This window comes from Malaclemys terrapin, chromosome 17 (assembly GCF_027887155.1).
Source record: "Malaclemys terrapin pileata isolate rMalTer1 chromosome 17, rMalTer1.hap1, whole genome shotgun sequence".
In the NCBI taxonomy this organism is placed as follows: Eukaryota; Metazoa; Chordata; order Testudines; family Emydidae; genus Malaclemys; species Malaclemys terrapin.
In genome coordinates this window covers 10061727-10079750 of record NC_071521.1, presented here as the reverse complement: position 1 = coordinate 10079750, position 18024 = coordinate 10061727, and the positions used below count along the sequence as shown (strand labels likewise).

Here is an 18024-nt window from a genome sequence, read left to right as displayed (position 1 = left end):
TTATGATGTACCAGTTTTACCCCAGTCAAGTAATTGGAAGGTGGTTGTGGAACAAAACAGAGGATGTGAAAACACTTTTCCTGTGGGGTAGGAGATTAGGGTGCGGGGCAAATGAGGACCGTCCTCAGCCCATTCCACTTTTAATACACTCTTCAGCGGTGCTCACCTCCTGTTCCATGTTGCCGTGTAGTCGCAGGAACTTTAAGTGGGAAGATGGGAGTGGCAAACGTTCAGGTTCTTCAGCCTCTTGACCTCCCAGCAGGACTTTCAGGAGGAGCTTGTAGTGGAACTCCACTTGCTCACAGCTGGAGAAAAAAACGATCATCTTGTGGCGTTTTTCAAACTGCAGGGAGAACAAGAACACGTGCACGGCCATGTTTATAAGCCTCTGACGATTCTCTGATCACCAAATGACCTCAATTACTAATACATCCGAAAACGGACAAATTAAAAATGTTGGCACATAAACTGGCTGCTAAAAACAAAAGTTCACATCCCACACAGGAGCCTCCCTACTGACCTAGGAAGACAGAGGAGAACACTCCACGTTGGCACCCTGCACACTCCTCTGGCTCCTAATTCACTTCTGAATACAGATCCAAGTCTGAGATATAATACACATGACCACTGATGGCCTCGGACCAGGCAATGCCCCTCTCTGAGACAGCGGTATGCCACAGGTACACTACAGCTGACAGAGCCTAGGCTGGGATCTTTGGGAGCTGAAAGAAGGGATTTCTCAGTGGAAGGCCCCTAGTTCCACAACTCCTGACCAGAGGAGGTTAGATTGAGCCCAAGTCTGATCATCATCAGAACACAATGCAATTTAGGTATTCGTGTTTCCAAATGGGGGGGGGGAGGGGAAAAAGAGAGAGAGAGAGAGAGAGAGAGAGAGAGAGTGTGTGTGTGTGTGTATCTATCTATCTATATATATATATATAGCTGGCCCCCAATCCCAGATCCCTTGAAAACACACACACACACACACAACTTGGATTCAATGGAAGTTTTGCCCAAGGAAGGAGCTCAGGGTTTGGCTCACAGACAAAATCAGGTGACCACTGAATGACTTCTGGTGCATACAACCCAATGGCCAAACACTGCTACTCGCTTTCATTTTCCGTTGCCTGACCCTACAGAAAAACAGGAGGTAGAACTGCTCATGAGTCACTTCCCTCTAATCAGGCGTGAATACAAGACACGGAACCTCACCTTGCACTTCCCCAGGATAAAAGCTGCTAGCGTGACAAGCCTCAGTTTGCTGGGAACCACCACCACATGCTGCTTGAGCTTCTCCGGTATGGCAAAGCCGTCCTCTTCCATGCGGGCTGGTGAACCAATGGCTTCCTGCTCTGGTGTGGTTCTGTCCCAGGTTTCCTCCACAATGGCAATGCTCACTGGATCATGCAAACTGATATCGGCCAACCTCGTTACTCCTGCACCAAACAAAATCCATTACACACGAAGCAGAAGCTTCTCTGCGCGTAAATGGTAGGAAATCGTTCCGCTTTGTCTCCTTGAGTATTAACGTAGTAAACACGTGCACCTCAAGAGCAACGCGTGCTGTTCTAGAGGAGCAGTAGAGGTCGGCTTGAAATCGATGTAGGTGTAACGTTTTCAAGAAATTGGCAAAACGTTTCGACAAACTTCAATATTCGATACATGAGAGATGTGTGATCTGAGAGAGAGGCATGGTCTTGGCATGCGCTATAACTAGAGGTGCTGGAACAATTTATATAGTGGGGATGCTGAGAGCCATTGAACCAAACTGTAAACTTGGTCTATGATGGAAACCACTTCAAGCCAGGGGGTGCAGTAGCACCCCCAGCATCCTTAATTCCAGCAACTATGTCTATAACTTACCTTCTGTGAGCGTGGCTGAGAGCAGGACATTCTGCCGCCTCTCGCTCTCTGCATTTAAAGCATTGAGTATAACGGTCACATCCTTCTCAAAGCCCATGTCCAGGATCCTGCCAAGAAGATGGAGACCACAGAAGGCATTATGGGAAGCTAGAGGAAAAGAGAAGGAAGAGAAGGCTCAAGGCTACATGAGCCAATTAGGAATATAGGATGTGCCATAGTGGATTAGACAAGTGGCCTATCTAGTCCCGTATCCCATCTCCAACAGTGGCCAGCACCAGATGTGTCAGAAGGTGCAAGAATCCCTGTAATAGACAATTGTAGAATAACCTGCCCAGAGGGGAAATATCATCCAAACCCCAGGCACTTAGTGGTTGGTTTCTGCCCTGGAGCATGACGGTTTAGATCTCTTATTTTTAAAATATTGAATACATAATCTAATGTAGCTGTAGAGGTTCTCGTTATCCATGTCAAATGTCTAAGCACTTAAAAGTTTACCTGTCGGCCTCATCCATAATCAGCCACTGTATACGACGGAAGTGAATGCACTTTGTGGACTTGATGTGATCAACCAGGCGGCCAGGAGTTGAAATGAGGATATTTATTCCTTTACGTAATCTGTTTAGATTAAATTAAATAAAGAGTTCACAGTTTATCCTTCATCTGGTAATAGCAGTGATCTGGATTTGGGAACTGGAGCCCACAGAATACAGGGGAGAAATCCCATCTCCACTAGAGTCAATGTCAGAACTCCCATTGACTTCAGTGGGGCCAGGATTTCACTCTAGTTCTTTAAAGAGAAGCTGCTTCACACAGCTAAAAAGCAACCAAGGACGACTCATCCCTAGTTGGCAAGAGATGCCTCTGAGTTTTCAGCTTTACCCTGCAGAAGTTACACATGCTGCTGTGCAAGAATGGGATTATCATATCATAGCTCACCTCGCTCTTCAGGTTATCTACTACACTAGCTCTTCATTTCCAATCATTAATACAAATAATATGTGGCACTAATATGGAGCTTTCTATCTTCAACATGTGTACAAATACAGCTAATTAATGCAACCCCCTGCGAGATAGGTCAATATTTTAATCTCCATTTTACACAGGCAGGGTTAAATAACTTTCCCAAGGCCACAAAGTGAGCCAATGTCAGAGATTAAAACACAGACATTCCTGGTTCTCAAGTCTTGTCCTGATAAATGCAGGGGGGTTTCCTACGTCAGTGATAAATTTAAATAACGGGGGTTTGAGGCTATTATGAGCATAAATATATGTGCACTCACACACAATTTGCTTATATATAAACAATAATATAAAAATACAGATCTCCACACACACCCTATATCAGGGTGGACTGATTTAAATCATCACAGTTAATCATGACTTAAATCAGCAAGCAGGAAACCTAAATTTTAAGAATTGATTTTAAATCTTCTCTTGCATTTGTACTTTTTAGTTATTTTCCTTAACAAAACAAAAACAAACAAACAAAAAAAAGAGTTCATTCTCACTGGTTGGTAACAATTAAAATATCTTGATTTGCAACTAAATATAGCTTTTACACTAAATTTGGTACTTGTTTTTGCTAACCAGGAGGATACACTATCTCTATATACATTTACTTTAGCAATGTTCTAGCTGGACGTACATTTCATTGAATTTTACATGGTTTATTATGTTAGCTAATGGGGAGTGATGCATTACTTATTTACTAGATGATAATTTGTGATTTTTTTCAAGCCGCACTTGGATGGAAACTGGAATTCAATTAAAATTACACAAAACCAGCATTTTAAAATTGTGCTGGATGCATAAGAAAAAAAAAGCAAGTTTATCAGAACAAGCTCTGCCTTTAAAACTGGTTTCTTAAACAAAGGAAATATTAACTGTAGTTAGTGAACTGATGGATTATTTCTGATCAGCATAGGCCAGATTTTCAAAGGTATGTAGGCACTGTAACGGGGCATGCTCTGTCCCCGTACTCTGATGCCCCAGAAACTTCTCAGACTCTGTCCAGTAAGAGGCAACTTCATGTGAATCATTTACATTCCCATCACCAATACAGTCTTGTGCTGCAAATTATTTATAGCGCTTCACCACCTTTAGCCCTTTCCCACAGGGCTAGAAAGGAACAGAGCTCTCTCTTATTGAGCTCTCGGAACACTCCAGGCTCAGGTAGCCCAGGTCCTCTCTCCACTACTTCCTCCCTATGTCTTTCTTATACCCCTCAGCTGATGGGCAATTGGTTCATCAGCCTTCCCAATCTGATCTGCTAATTAGCTCACATATCCCCAATCAGCCTTGTGAAGGGGAGAAGGGCTGATTGGTACATAAGGGATCAGAGTGCTGGCTCATCTGTTAGCTTCCAGCACTGTCAAAAGCACCTAAAGATGCAGATAGGTGCATAGTGGGATTTTCAAAAGTGCCGACACAGTTTGGGCACCTAACTCCCATTGAAATCAATGGGAATAAAGAGAATCAGCACCCAGCCTACTTAGGTACTTCTGAAAACCCCAAAAAGGCACTTATCAGCATCATTAAGGCCAAAAGTATAACTGGGTTCAAAAAGAATTAGGTAAGTTCCTAGAGGATAAGTCCATCAATGGCTATTAACCAAGATGGCTAAGCCTCTGACTGCCAGATGCTGGGACTGGATGATAGGGGATAGATCATTCAGTAATTGCCCTGTTCTGTTCATTCCCTTTGAATGAGCAGAGGCATTGGTCACTGTCAGAAGACAGGATACTGGGCTAGATGGACCACTGGTCTGACCCAGGATGGCCATTCTTATGTAATACCTTTGAACATCTGGCACCAAATCCTTCAGATGTTTAGAATTAGTAGACTTCTTTGTCTTCCACCTGCTTTTTATTCATAGATTGGAGAAGAAAACCAGCTTTCCTGCCTTTTCAACTCCCAATCAGCTTCCCAACTTTGAATGAACTAATTCAAATAAAGAAAACATTCCCGCTGCACATGCTACTTAAACTGAAACCAAAAGTAATTAAAGGCAAAAGCTTTTCTGCACAAACACAAACTGCAAATACTTCCATTTGGAAAAAATGTAAATACCAGCACTTGCTTATTAGAAAGACGGACAATAATACAGATACTTAATGTAGAACATGACCGTGACATTTATAAGCTTGAGTGGACCACAAAAAATTAAATGCATTTTGTTCTTGATTTTATATATAATTTAAAAAGCAGTATTAACTCACTCAGAGTTGAGGAGGACTCAGTGAGGCAGCATATTTTTTAAATGTTAAATTATTTTAATAGCTTACAGCAAATTTAATTGTAGCTGGTTCATTAAATATTTTTTTTTTAATTTTAAAAAAAGCCAGTTTTTATTTTTAACCACATAGGGTGTACATGTATATATTAGAGCTGGTAAAAAAAAAATTTCCAATGGAAAGGATTTCTATTGGAAAATATCCTTTCATCGAACTCAAAACTTTCTGTGGGAAAGGGTTGATTTTTGAGGAAATTTTGAAAACAAATTGAAATGAAAGGCTTTGATAATGCTGAAAAGTTCCATTTTGACTTTTTCATAACGGAACACTTCAATTTTTTGTTTCAAAACAAAAAGTTGTTTTGAAATCTATTTTACGTGATAAATTACAACATAAAACTAAAAAAACAAGTCAAAATCAAAATAAAACTTTGATCCAAAACAAAAAACATTCAAAAATTGTTTTGCAGAATATTTAGAAAGTCTTTGGTTTGGTTCCGATTCAGAACTAAAACGAATTCCAAAATCATGGAATTTCCCACAAAATGGAAGTGTTGGTTCCCGCACAGCTTTTATATATGTAATATCCACTCATGCAAGAACACTGTTTAGGATTATTTGCTTACAATTAAATAAAAAGGGCGAGATTTTAACAGTGGGGGAAAAAAAACCCGCTGTTTTCCTCGTGACAAATACACTCCTGTTGCAGACAGCGCTGTAGACGAAGCAAATATAGGTGTTTGTCAGAGGAAGAAAAACACTGACATCGACAGGGATCATCTCATCAGAAGGCTCATCAACATTTGAAAACTAGAGCTAACTGAGGGAGGCGAATGCTCCCTGCTGACCCAGTCACTAGTTCTGTGTAAGATCTGGGAAGTTCACCGCTTGATCAAGCCACAAGCATCTCTCCCAGTAAAAAGGCATTCTCAGCAATAGAAACAGATGAAAGGATACAAGTAGAACCCAAATATAATTTTAAGAAGTTGGCTTCCTACCTGGCTTTTTCAGACTTCCTCTTTTCTCCCCCCATTAGCACGCCAGGCACAATCCAGGTAAATGGCTACAGTGGGGGTAAACCAAGACCTATATGAAGTAGTCTTAAGAAGAGGGCTGATACTAATCCAAAACTGATTTTTCTTGACATACAGATAGGCAACTCAGGTTTATAGCTGTGCTTCTGATTTGATCTAACAGATACAGCCCACATGCACTGTACCACCTGCAGCTAAATATCAGTGGTAAATTTAATTCTAGCTATTCAACTGGCTTCTAATGTTGTTTGGGAAGATGGAAATACAATCATTTTTGCATCGCTTCCAATAATATAATAAGTCTCCCCCTCCTCTCTGTGTAACCTAAATGATCAAAGACAATTTGCGATTCTATTTCTTTCTGTTGCCTTTTAAGCAAAATCTTCCAATAGCCAAGCAAAATATAAAGAAACATAATAAAGATCCTTTATATAGGTTTGTTATTGGGCTAATAAAGGTTCCCAAGGTGAAATATCAGCCCCACTGAAGTCAATAGGAGTTCTGTCATTGACGTCAATGGGGTCCTAATCTCCAGCAGAATCGAGCGTAGTCCAGTTTATAACAGAGGAAAACAAAATATGCACCCCATCCACCTCATTCAAGAGGGGGCGTGGAAGATAGATGGAACATAAGTTTTAGCACTGTACATACATATCTTGTAGTTAAAGGCCAGAACACTGCTCAGCTCGTTACATGCCATGTAGCAATATAAGAACTGCCCTAATGGAGCGGATCATTGGCCCATCTAGTCCAGCATACCATCGCCAATAATTTATTACATTCAAACGTATAATAAATAAATAAATAATATTTTAAAAGGAGTGTATCCAACGTTCTAGGTGCCCTAACAAACACACTAAAATCCCAGCAGCATTAATCATTTCAACAGGAATTCAGCCAGCCCCTTACAGAAATGCCTTTCCACCCCTTCATCATTATGGGAAGCCCTTCCAAAAACCCGATCAAACAAATTAATTATACCAGAAAATGTAGGCCTCACCAACACTACAAATTTTACCACACTGGACCATCATACTATAACAAAGCAGTGGCCCGGACTGTATTTTAACAAGGTTTAGTCTTGTTTGTATGGATATTACCTGTCACACATAAGAAAGAAGAAAACAAAAGAGCGCAAGCCCAATTCCCCCCCACCTGCCCGTTGAAATGTCACCTTTAACTACTCTAGATCTTGATGGAACACAATTGGCCAATGTTAAAAAGAAGATTTGACTTTAATATCAAAGATCTTCTAATGATGACATCTAATTACAAAGAAAAAAATGACTAATATATTTTTTAAATGTCTTTTAATTAAAAAAAAAACCTTGACAGTAGGGTGATGGGGTAGGACTTGGGGAATCAGCTGGCTGTTTGAATGCATGGGAAGGCAGAGACTGAGGCCTAGACCTTGCAAATGCTCATTCACAGGCTTAATTTTACCACTGGCCGGAGTCCCATTGAAATCAATGGAACTACTCATGGAAGTAAAGTTCAACATATGTTTGCAGGACCATGGCCTAAAGCTGTTGTGAGGGACGTTCTATTATTCTTATCATCATTTTCTTTGGGTTAATTTAACCAAATTAAAGAAAAAAAAAAAGTACCAACATAGCACTTTGCAAGTCTCCAATTTCCCCACACATTCGAGTGGCTATTTGATTCCCTGAGGCCTATTTTACTACATCAATCTGAGTCCAGTGGCATCTGTCCACGTAAGAGTTCCCATTCAGAACCATGGAAATTCTGAAGCAGTGGCAGGCATCTCTAAAAACAAAACATTGCAAAAAAATCTATTTTTAATATCTATTACTCTTCTTTAACAAATACGTATTTAGCTCCCTAGGGTATTATAATGAATCACCACAGCAGTCACTGAATAGTTGAAAACATCCAATAGGAAAAATCAAGCTTCAATCCGCTGGGCTTTCCCTTGAATGCTAAAAATAAAGTGAACTGGTTTTATTCTTTATTTTAAGGACCAGAAATCCTGTTAGGTACTGAGTCCCCTCAACTCCCTATTGCGCTTAGGGGAAGTGACGGTGCTTAGCATCTCACAGCAAAAGGAGTGAGGAGGAAATAAAGAATGAAATCCTTACCTTCAGCAATTTCTGGACTGTATCAAAGCTCTGTAGGGCTAGCTGCAAATATCAACAGATGAAAATAAAGTTTTATGGGAGTCTGACACGTCTGTATTAGAAGGATAGCGTCACGCAATTTAGATCAAATTTTTAATTTTTCTGCAGACTCTTAAAAACTGGTGATGTATGTTATTAGAATTCTAAATATCTTTATTAAATAAAAAAATAGATATACCCCACCCAGTATCCTATCAATTAAATAGTCAACAAAAAAAGAAAAAACCTCTATTAGCTTTGGACCTATACAAAAACAATGTCTTGTGCTCCCTCTGCTGGTTCAAATTAATAAACACTGTTCTCAGACCTGTGCACATTTCTATTAACATCTTCAGTGATGCTGATGCACAAGAAAGAAACTATCCAAGGCATGCTGGGTTTTCCTTCACTAAAACCAGTGTGGGATAATATGGAATCTCTTCCGGGAGAAAACTGTTAGAGAAAGGGAGTGTAAACCATAGGTTAAAGCAGTGGACTGGCAGCCAGCACTTGTGGGTTGCAATCTCAGCACTGCCACTGACTCACTGTGCGACTGAGGACATGCCATCTGACCTTTCTGCAACTTCATTTCCCCACCTGCAAAGTGGGGATAGTATCTACCTAGCTCACATTGCACATGTATATGAGTGAGGCTTATTTATGCAGGTAAAATGATTTGAATTCCTCTGACGATACATGGGCAAGTGCTAAATATTATTTATTTGCCAAACTTTCAAAGAGGCCATTACAAACTCTGGAAAGTAAAAATAATACCAATTGTAATCACAGACCAACTTTAAAAATGTGCTCAACAGCAACCCTTGACTCCATCTTACGAACCTGCTTAGTATTCATGGAGCATCCTGGCGAAGCAGAAAGTTTACTGCTGTAAAAATTTAAATAGCTTCAGAGCCTTCTCCCTTCCCAGGGTTGAGCTGAGATACTGCAGTGCAGGTTGCATAAAACATTGTGCCCAAAACTAGTTACCTGTGATCAATTCTCCACATGGAAGTTATTAGCGTTTGATACGGAAAACATTGATCCTCTGCTCTGAAATTGCCTTTGTAAGGCAAATAAAACAAACCAAATAAGAGTTCAGAGAACAAACCAACTCCTAGTTTGCCAGACATTCACTGATGGATTTGAAAAGAGGCTTTAAACATCAACAGGAATGTCTGTATAAACTCTTGCGTTTGCAGCTCACAAACTCTCCCTTCCCATGCTAGACAAATTTCTCCCTTCCCACGTATTAAGCCAAGGAGTTTCCAATGTTGCCAACCAATTCTTAAACACAAGGGGAAACTTGAATGTTTCTCCCCAGCTTACTGCTCACTAGCTAAGATATCTCACGAGAACGCTTGAGCTTGCCAATAGCCCAAACCTGCTCCTACTGGAGTCAACGGCCAAATACTCAGGGTCTGAGAAAGTAACAGAAACCACAACCGTAAAATGCCAGCACTAACCTTAGAAAAAAGGCGACTTAACTTACCTCTCTTGTTGGAACTAATATAAGTGCATAAGGCCCATCGCTGCGCTGCAAATAGAAGAGACAGAGTACCATTGAGCAGAATGCACCATGAACTCAGAGAATCATAGAAGACAGAGGTGGCTATTAGCTCATGAAATCAATCCTACTGGGATTCAAGGCAGGATTGTCCCCCTCACTGCGTTGCCCAGTCCAGTTTGAAATGACTCAAAGCAATGGAGATTCCATCACTTCCCTTAAGGCTTCTAGTGAATTTCTACTGGGCAGCAGAGCTCTATTAGGAAGTTTGCCCCTGATATTCGACCTACATTCGCTTTTGCACAGTGTCATTCCATTATTCCTACTTATAATCATAAACAAATCTTTTTTCCCCTCCCTGCTAACAGCCTTTAAATATTAGTAGAGGATGGTCTTCTCTTTTTTGCACTCTGAAATCCACCATGCTCATTGTGTAGCTAAGATTTTTTTATGTTACACACACCTGTTATATATGATCTATACAATTTCACATTTTTTAGTCTGCAGAAATACACTAATATTTGATGCACAGGAACAATCAGACACACAAGGGACAGATAGTGACAACCCAGGCTGTTCTGCAATTATTTCAACCCATAAAGAATTTAAGAACAAATCCCTCTTGTCACACCCTAAAGAGGCACAAAACAGGAGGACGGATCTGCAGCCCTGGGTCAACATATTGATCTGATTGGGGACAGGCTGTTGAAATACTGTATCTGGAGGCCGGAACATGAAGAGGAGAAAGCATACCAGGAGGCTTTGCAAGCCTCCAGACCTCCACCCTAGTTCTGAACCACTGCCATGCTTTGAAGCCAGCCTCCTGGCATACACTGACCACTCCCACCAGACTTTGAAAAGACATGGAGAGGGAGCTACTGCTCCTTCTAGAAATGACAACCTCCAAATGCTTTAAGCATGGTAACTCTTGATGGACTTGAGAGGGAACATGTAGGATAAAGTAGCTGTTCCCTGACTCCTCCTGCTTCAGCAACATGGAGCCAGGCTCTATTGCTGCAGAGAGGAAAGAGGTAGCTATGCCGGAGTGGTGGAGGAAATCTACCATGTAACCATCTTTCCCGCTACACAGATATTTCCCTACCCCTACTCCCCACCTTGAGATTTTGGCCCATCCACCCACCCTCTTTGCTACATTAAGTGTAGGGGCACATATAGCCCTTAATATTTTTCTTATATTGCTTTTAGATTTACAGAGTACGAGGGCCATGTAGGCCAAATTCCGAAATGTCATAACTAAATAGGGAGAGAGATTGCTTAACCATCATAACCAGAAGAGACACTACTGACCTCAGTGCACCAGCTGTAATTTATTTTTATTGCTTCGAAAATTAAAAGAGAGCAGACTTATTTCTATGGTACATACCTGTATTTTTGACTTCATTCCCTGCAAGGACTGTACAAGGGGGATGCCATAGGCAAGAGTTTTACCTTAGTAAGAAAAACAACAGGTGAACATAATGCTTAGTTTGAGTATACGGAATCCAAACAATATGGTGCCTGAGTAAGGAACACTGTCAATTAAATACTGACCTGACCCTGTCTGGGACCTCACAAGTGCATCCTTGCCTTTTAGCAGCACAGGAATAGTTTGCTTCTGAACACTATGTAACAAATAACACAAATTAAGAACACACAAGCACCAACTCAGTCTCAAAGTATTTATAAAGATGTGAGGTTTTAAAACCCTTCAATTGTTTCAAAACCATGTTCCTGGGTTTACACAACCTGGGTGCTCTCCCGGTTATTGCTGAAAATTACTACCTCAGAAACGGGGATTCGTGAAAATAGAGCAACAAAAAAATGTTATGTATGCTAAATAGAAATAAGGATGATTTTGTGGTTAAAGCCCAAGAGCCAGGACTCCTGGGTTCCATTTCCAGCACTGCCAATGACTCTCTACACCAAGTTACTTTATGGCTTGATTTTTGGAGGTGCAGCACACTCACAGCTCCCGTAGACTTTCACAGGAATTGTGGGGGTTTATGAATTAATTACGTTTGTAAAGGGCTTGGAGATCATCCAATGGAAGGTGCTACAGAAGTGGAAAGTATTTTATACAGGTTAGTTTACCTGGTCATACTAGACATCTTCAAGACCGTGGTTATTGTGGAAATCTAAAGGGATAAATACAGTGTTAAAAGGTTTTAATGCTCTACTACTCACTTTCATGACTTCTGCAATGCAGGAGAGGGAGAAACCCCAAAGCCTGGTATTCTCTCCCTCTTTCTGATCACTAATCCAGGCAAGTGCGTGGAAAAGTTCACTAGTTCTACAAGCATTCCTGCTAGTCCCTAATCCTGGTGGGTTATGACATGCTACCAAATCATGGCCTCTGAGTGAGCCTCAACATATTTTAGTCTGCAACCCACATGAAACCATGAGAGGTGTTTGGATGCAGTGGGATTGGGTGCCAGCTGGGCCTGGTGTTAGCTGAGAAAGATGGATCTGGGACTGGTGGGGGTATGGGCTACTGGGGTTGAAATGGCATCTGCATGTAGTGCTGATGTGGGTTGCTGATGTTGGATGGAGCACAGCTAAGGGTACTGATGGGGATGTTGATGCAAAAACTGCCCTCAGATGGCATCATCACTAATGAGTTAATCTGAGTCACCAGAAGCGGTTTCTACAAGGAGCATGTCTCACTTCACAGAGGGATATCCTCCAAAAGTTCATCTCCAAGTATAAAAACACAAACACTCCCAAACAAAGACCCATTAAAAATAACTCAGTAAAACAGCCTTACACCACTACACAATGACCTGGTTGCCAGTCTAGCACTCACCAGATGGGGATGGAGGTCCAGCTGGCTGAAAGAATCTGAAGTGAAAACTTTTTCCTGCACCTGTTTCACTCCACCTCTGCAAGTTAGGGGAAATAATCCAAAGCAACGTGAGACAGTTCCAATCACCCACAGGCTCTGGGCCAGATTCATAGGAGAGTCAAGCTTGGGTTCCAATGCAAAGATTGCCTGGAACAAGACATTTGCCTGGGGAAGGGACATAGTCAGGCCAGCCATGGAATATGCTGATTCAGCACATCTCCGGGGCACCCTCCAGTGGAATCCTAATGTAATTTGCACCTTCCGGAGACAGCAAAAGTGAATCTGACTCCTTACTTAATGCTGCTTTTTCTTTACAGGGGCTCCCATTAAAGCCTACTTTCACAATCCAGCACGACAACAGACAATGAAGGAAAACTACCTAGTCAGTACATTGTTAACAGCAGCTAGGGAACCCATTACAATACTCCAGCTCTTCAGGGCCTACCCCACCAAAGGGCATGGGATTCATAAAGCACAATCAAGAAATAAAACAATTTAGAGCCAGGTTAAATCCATAGGGCAAAGGTTTTAAACCAGGATGGACTCCATGCTACGATGTTATAAATCTAGGGAGAGGTACAGTCTATTTGAGTGGTTTGAGACCACTCTCTGTCATGGGTCTTTTGAAAATACCAACCAACCCTCAATCCAATTCTTCCCCCTGCCACTTAATTCAATCTTTGTCTTATTAGATCAGAGGCTCTCAGCATGGGGGTCACAACTACCCTGCCCTTCCTAGTCTATTCTACATGCATTCTTATACCTTCTCAGATTGTTAAATAGGAGAAGGAGCCTGGCTAGAACCAAGGTACATGGATGGGGGATCCTGGTCTAGAAATGGCTGAAAACCACCATACTAGATGGATGATGAGACTGTAAGTACATAGCAAAGGGGGGGAAAGGACAAAGCCTCATGCTTTGTACATATAAAGGTGAGAAATCAATAGCTTTTTTTTGGGGGGGGGGGGGGGGGCGTTGTTTGCTTAAAATACCTGTGAATTTCTGGAATCTTAGGGTTGTTTTTAAACAGACAAGACGTCTTAATGAAAGGTCTGCTGCTTAGGCTCTCATTCTGTCTGACCGTCGAGTGCTTCTTCGGAGGAGATTTTGATGACAAATTTCCTTTCACGCAGATGTCAGCCTCCTTAGTGCATTTCTTGATCGGGGATACTGACAACTTGGGTTTCTGCTTTGAAGGTGTGCCTTCGTCTGCCCATTGGAGCTTCCTTTTCAGAGCTTTAGATTGCTTCAGTGTTAGCAAATAAACAGGATGGATTAGTATGTAAGGATTAACTATGCAATATTATAACCTTCCTAAGGCCCTAGAGAGTTGCATCTCTTCCTATTGGAACCTTCATGCCCATGTATAGAGAACAGGGTTTGATTTTGCAACTCGACCTGTTCACATTCTTCAGAGCAGAAACTGTAATACAAATAGTAATAATCTAAATTCTTATTTTGGTGCCCGTTACTACAGTATCTGATCCATTTTCTGTAGTAACTGAACAGTACCCTCTTTAAAATATATGTCATCCAAATCAATTGCTGTGCGAATCTCATGATCAGATTAAAGCCAGACCGCCACCCCTCTTTCTTTCTTTCTTTCTGGAATGAATCCTCCCTGATTCTGACCTGTGCTTCCATCAGGCTTCAGGAATTCTGATCTCTCTATTCCTGGCTCTATAGTGATCTTGATTTCTTTTGAAATTCCTTCTGCTTCCTCTGAGAATTGTTTTTGCTCACCCCATATTCCTCTGTCAATACTGAGGCACACAATTAATTTAACTTGAGGGGAGGGATAGCTCAGTGGTTTGAGCATTGGCTGTTAAACCCAGGGTTGTGAGTTCAATCCTTGAGGGGGCCACTTAGGGATCTGGGGCAAAATCAGTACTTGGTCCTGCTAGTGAAGGCATGGGGCTGGACTCGATGACCTTTCAAGGTCCCTTCCAGCTCTAGGAGATGGGATATCTCCATTTCAAAACAAAACCAAAAAAAACCCACCTTTCTTCCATCACTAAGGCCTGGGCTACACTAGCGGGGGGGTTCGAACTAAGATACGCAACTTCAGCTATGTTATTCGCATAGCTGAATTCAAAGTATCTTAGTTTGACTAACCTGGCCGTCCTCATGGCGGCAAGTCGACTGCCGCGGCTCCCCCGTCGACTCCACTTACTCCTGCCGAGGTGGAGTACGGGCATCGATTCGGGGATCATTTTATCGTGTCCAGACGAGACGCGATAAATCGATCCCCGAAACATCGAACACTACCTGCTGATCCGGCGGGTAGTATAGACATACCCTTAATGTCCTTCACCATCTCATGCATGTCCTACATCAGTCACGTTGTTTTGCTTACGTACTTGAAAACTTTCTGGATCACCTTAACTCTCTGAGCAATCCTCTATTCTTTCTGTACTCGTCCTTATATTTTCTCCCTATCCTTCATGTTTTTGATTTCATTTTGCAATCTTCCCAGCCCTCTCTGCACATGTCTCTCAAACCCTTTATGATGTTCGGCCAGTCTTTCTTCAATTATATCGGCCTTTACAAAACATAAACTCTTAGGGCATGCTCCTTATCTGGTGTAAATCAATGCAATGCTAGTGACATCAATGAAACTGTGTTAATTTACACCAGTTCAGGGTCTGGCCCTTATTTCATAGATGGCTAACAGAAGTCTTAAGCACTTGAGTACATCAATTTCTCTTTGAATATTTTTTATTACCCCTCCATGTCCTTTCTTCCATTGACTTATCTTATTTAATGTTGTCCAACATCTTACACATTCTTCCAAAATGTGCTCAAATTCAAAGGGGGACTGTCAATGCAACACTTTTTTCTTTAAAAAGTTCCCCAATCAGGCAGTTAAGATGTCACCAATCCCACTCCTACGTGCCCCATCTAATATCAACCTACCCCAGTGCCCTCAAACACTTACATCGCACATATTTTCATACTAATAACAAAAATGTTAACACATCTGCATCCACTTAAAAACCATCATGTTCTCACAGTGATTAAGAAGATTTGTCATATGCTCATGATGTTAAACAACTTCCTTCAGAATTCTCTCCTCTACTGGGAAATAACTTGCTAACTGAATCCTATAATTGCATTGATTATGTAATTTTCAAAAGTGCTTAAGTCATATAGGTGCTTTTGAAAATTTACCCAAAATTCAACAAGCTTCAAATGACTCAAGAACAAATCATAAACTGAGAAAGTGGCGGCCTGTAGACTGCTGAGAATCTTCCTAGCATCCGAAGTTCAAAAAGGATTAAGTTACAAAGAGGCGCACACCTGCCATTTTCAAAATCATGCCCATCAGATGATGTATTCTTTCACTTGGATATTCACAGCCAACGATCCTAATCCAAAAATCACATCTACATGGGGAGACCTTTGCACTCATGTAAAGGCACACTGACTTCAACAGGACTCAGCATGGGTGCAAATTCCATCCATGGGGGTGGAACCCAATAGACTCCAAAGCACAAGACCCAGTACTATAAATGTTCTTGGCTGTAGATACTTATGCAGCCCTTTTGGCATTTCATTTACTGATCAAGGCTTGTCACTATACAATGATTAATCTATATATTAATAATATTTATTATCATTTGTTAACTATGCTTGGTACTATTCAAGACAAATGAAGACTGCAGGTGGTGGTGGTGGCCTGTGCTATACTAGAGGTCAAACGAAATGATCTGTGGTCCCTTCTGGCCTTAAACTCTATGACTATGACAAAGTCCCTACTTTGAAGAGTTCACAAACTAAGGTTCCAATCTGGCAAAAATGTGTGCATATGCTTAGCTTTAATGCTGTGAACAGCCCCATTGAATTTAATGCACCTAAGGCTCTGACCCTGCAATGAGCTCCTCACAGAAGGACTTCTGCATCTGCACAGAGCCAACTCAGTGGTTCTATGACCAGGCCCCTGTCCACACAGATAGATTGCAGGATTAAAGCACCAGGACAAAATCCTTCAAGTACACAGACTATCAGGGTTGAAAGGGACCTCAGGAAGTCATCTAGTCTAGCTCCCTGCTCAGAGCAGGAACAATCCCCAGACAGATTTTTGCCCCAGATCCCCCTCAAGGATTGAACTCACAACCCTGGATTTAGCAGGTCAATGCTCAAGCCACTGAGCTATCCCTCCCCACAGTGCAGGCAGACGGCTGTGTCTGTGCAGAGCCTCACAATGATGTGCCCAGGCAAATCCAGCTGCAGCATTGGGGCCTAAAGAACCAATCCTGTGACCCTTTCTCATATGAGTAGTCTTTCTTCACATCAGTAGCTGTGCTAAAGACAATAGGAAGGTCTGAGTAAGCAGTAAGCATTGCAGGAGCAGGCAGTTTTTATAAAGTTGGGGGCTTTTTAATTAGGCATAAGGGAAGCATACTGTTGGTACTGGTTTGTGTTAGTGAATCTCACAGAATCAAACAAATAATATAAAATTCACCTTCGGACTGAGACCAAATATAGAAAAACACAAACCCCAAAGCAGAATTTCTGAGAAAGTTACAAGCGATTGAAAAAAAGAAATTCATCATGAAAGTCCATATGTAACCTTAACTACAATGCAACCTCAATTATCCAAAAATACCAGGGAGACCAAAATCTTTGAGTAATCAGTGGAAGCTGAAACAGCAAGATCCTCTAAGATCAGACTTCAAAGTCTACTTCTGATGTTCCTTTCTCCCAGACCGTAGACACCCAAATACTGTAGCTTCCTCAAAGCTACTTAGCTCGGCAGAATTAAACAATGAAATACCACTCAGACCCAGCACTAAAGTCCTACTGTATTTTGCTGAGCCACCTGGCCTTGGGGGAATTCGCATGTGACCCCTGATTCAAACCTCACTTATCTGAACTACCCCATTCTCTGAGCCAAGATCCCATCACCCATATTAAGGATGGAGGGATTCGGGGTGCAGCGGACCTAGTTACAGAGAACTGAATTATAATTAATGCTCATTTCAAATCTTTCAAAACAAAACAAAACAAAAACCCAAGAGCGAATGACTTGTTGCAGAGCACAAGCCCTAGCAGTTTAGGTTTATAATATTGCAGTTTAATTCTTTTCTGGAATAGTTTGGTCAAAGTTTTTTCTGTTTTTATCAGACTCGGATGAAGAACTAAACATACCCACTTGTCCTTGCCGGGCAATGGCTTGCGGAACCTCTTGTGTCCTGCAGAATGGTGGGACTCTGGGGAAGGCAGAGAACTCACGTTGAGAATCAATCCCTCATCTGTCTCCATGGCTTAATACACAGCTTTTGAAGGGGGGTCTTTATCTGCAATAAAACCACAGCCCTGAAGGACATTACTCCACAGAGACACCCATGCGACTGCAGAGAACTAGAAGCGCCAAGGCAGAGTTTAACTTAGCTGCAGCTAGCTACACCAGACCCCACATGTGCTACCCA

At 41.6% G+C, this 18024-nt stretch overlaps 1 protein-coding gene across 2 annotated transcripts in view; it reads right to left on the bottom strand.

Annotated features, from left to right (window-relative positions):
• DDX31 (DEAD-box helicase 31) overlaps positions 1 to 18019 on the bottom strand; it is a 66587-nt gene extending 48568 nt beyond the window's left edge. The window contains exons 1-13 of one of the 2 annotated variants that reach the window (XM_054007957.1): positions 17744 to 18019; positions 13585 to 13838; positions 12554 to 12629; positions 11842 to 11885; positions 11302 to 11372; positions 11135 to 11199; positions 9736 to 9780; positions 8229 to 8270; positions 6094 to 6158; positions 2359 to 2478; positions 1864 to 1970; positions 1213 to 1436; positions 167 to 343 (exon numbers count right to left, since the gene is read on the bottom strand). In XM_054007957.1, coding sequence (XP_053863932.1) covers positions 167 to 343; positions 1213 to 1436; positions 1864 to 1970; positions 2359 to 2478; positions 6094 to 6158; positions 8229 to 8270; positions 9736 to 9780; positions 11135 to 11199; positions 11302 to 11372; positions 11842 to 11885; positions 12554 to 12629; positions 13585 to 13838; positions 17744 to 17857 — 1404 coding nt within the window. In that variant the 5' untranslated portion in view covers positions 17858 to 18019. Of the gene's footprint in view, positions 1 to 166; positions 344 to 1212; positions 1437 to 1863; positions 1971 to 2358; positions 2479 to 6093; positions 6159 to 8228; positions 8271 to 9735; positions 9781 to 11134; positions 11200 to 11301; positions 11373 to 11841; positions 11886 to 12553; positions 12630 to 13584; positions 13839 to 17743 lie in introns of those variants that run through there. The other variant, XM_054007958.1, reaches the window with a different exon arrangement.
• Between the last annotated feature and the right edge of the window lie 5 nt (positions 18020 to 18024).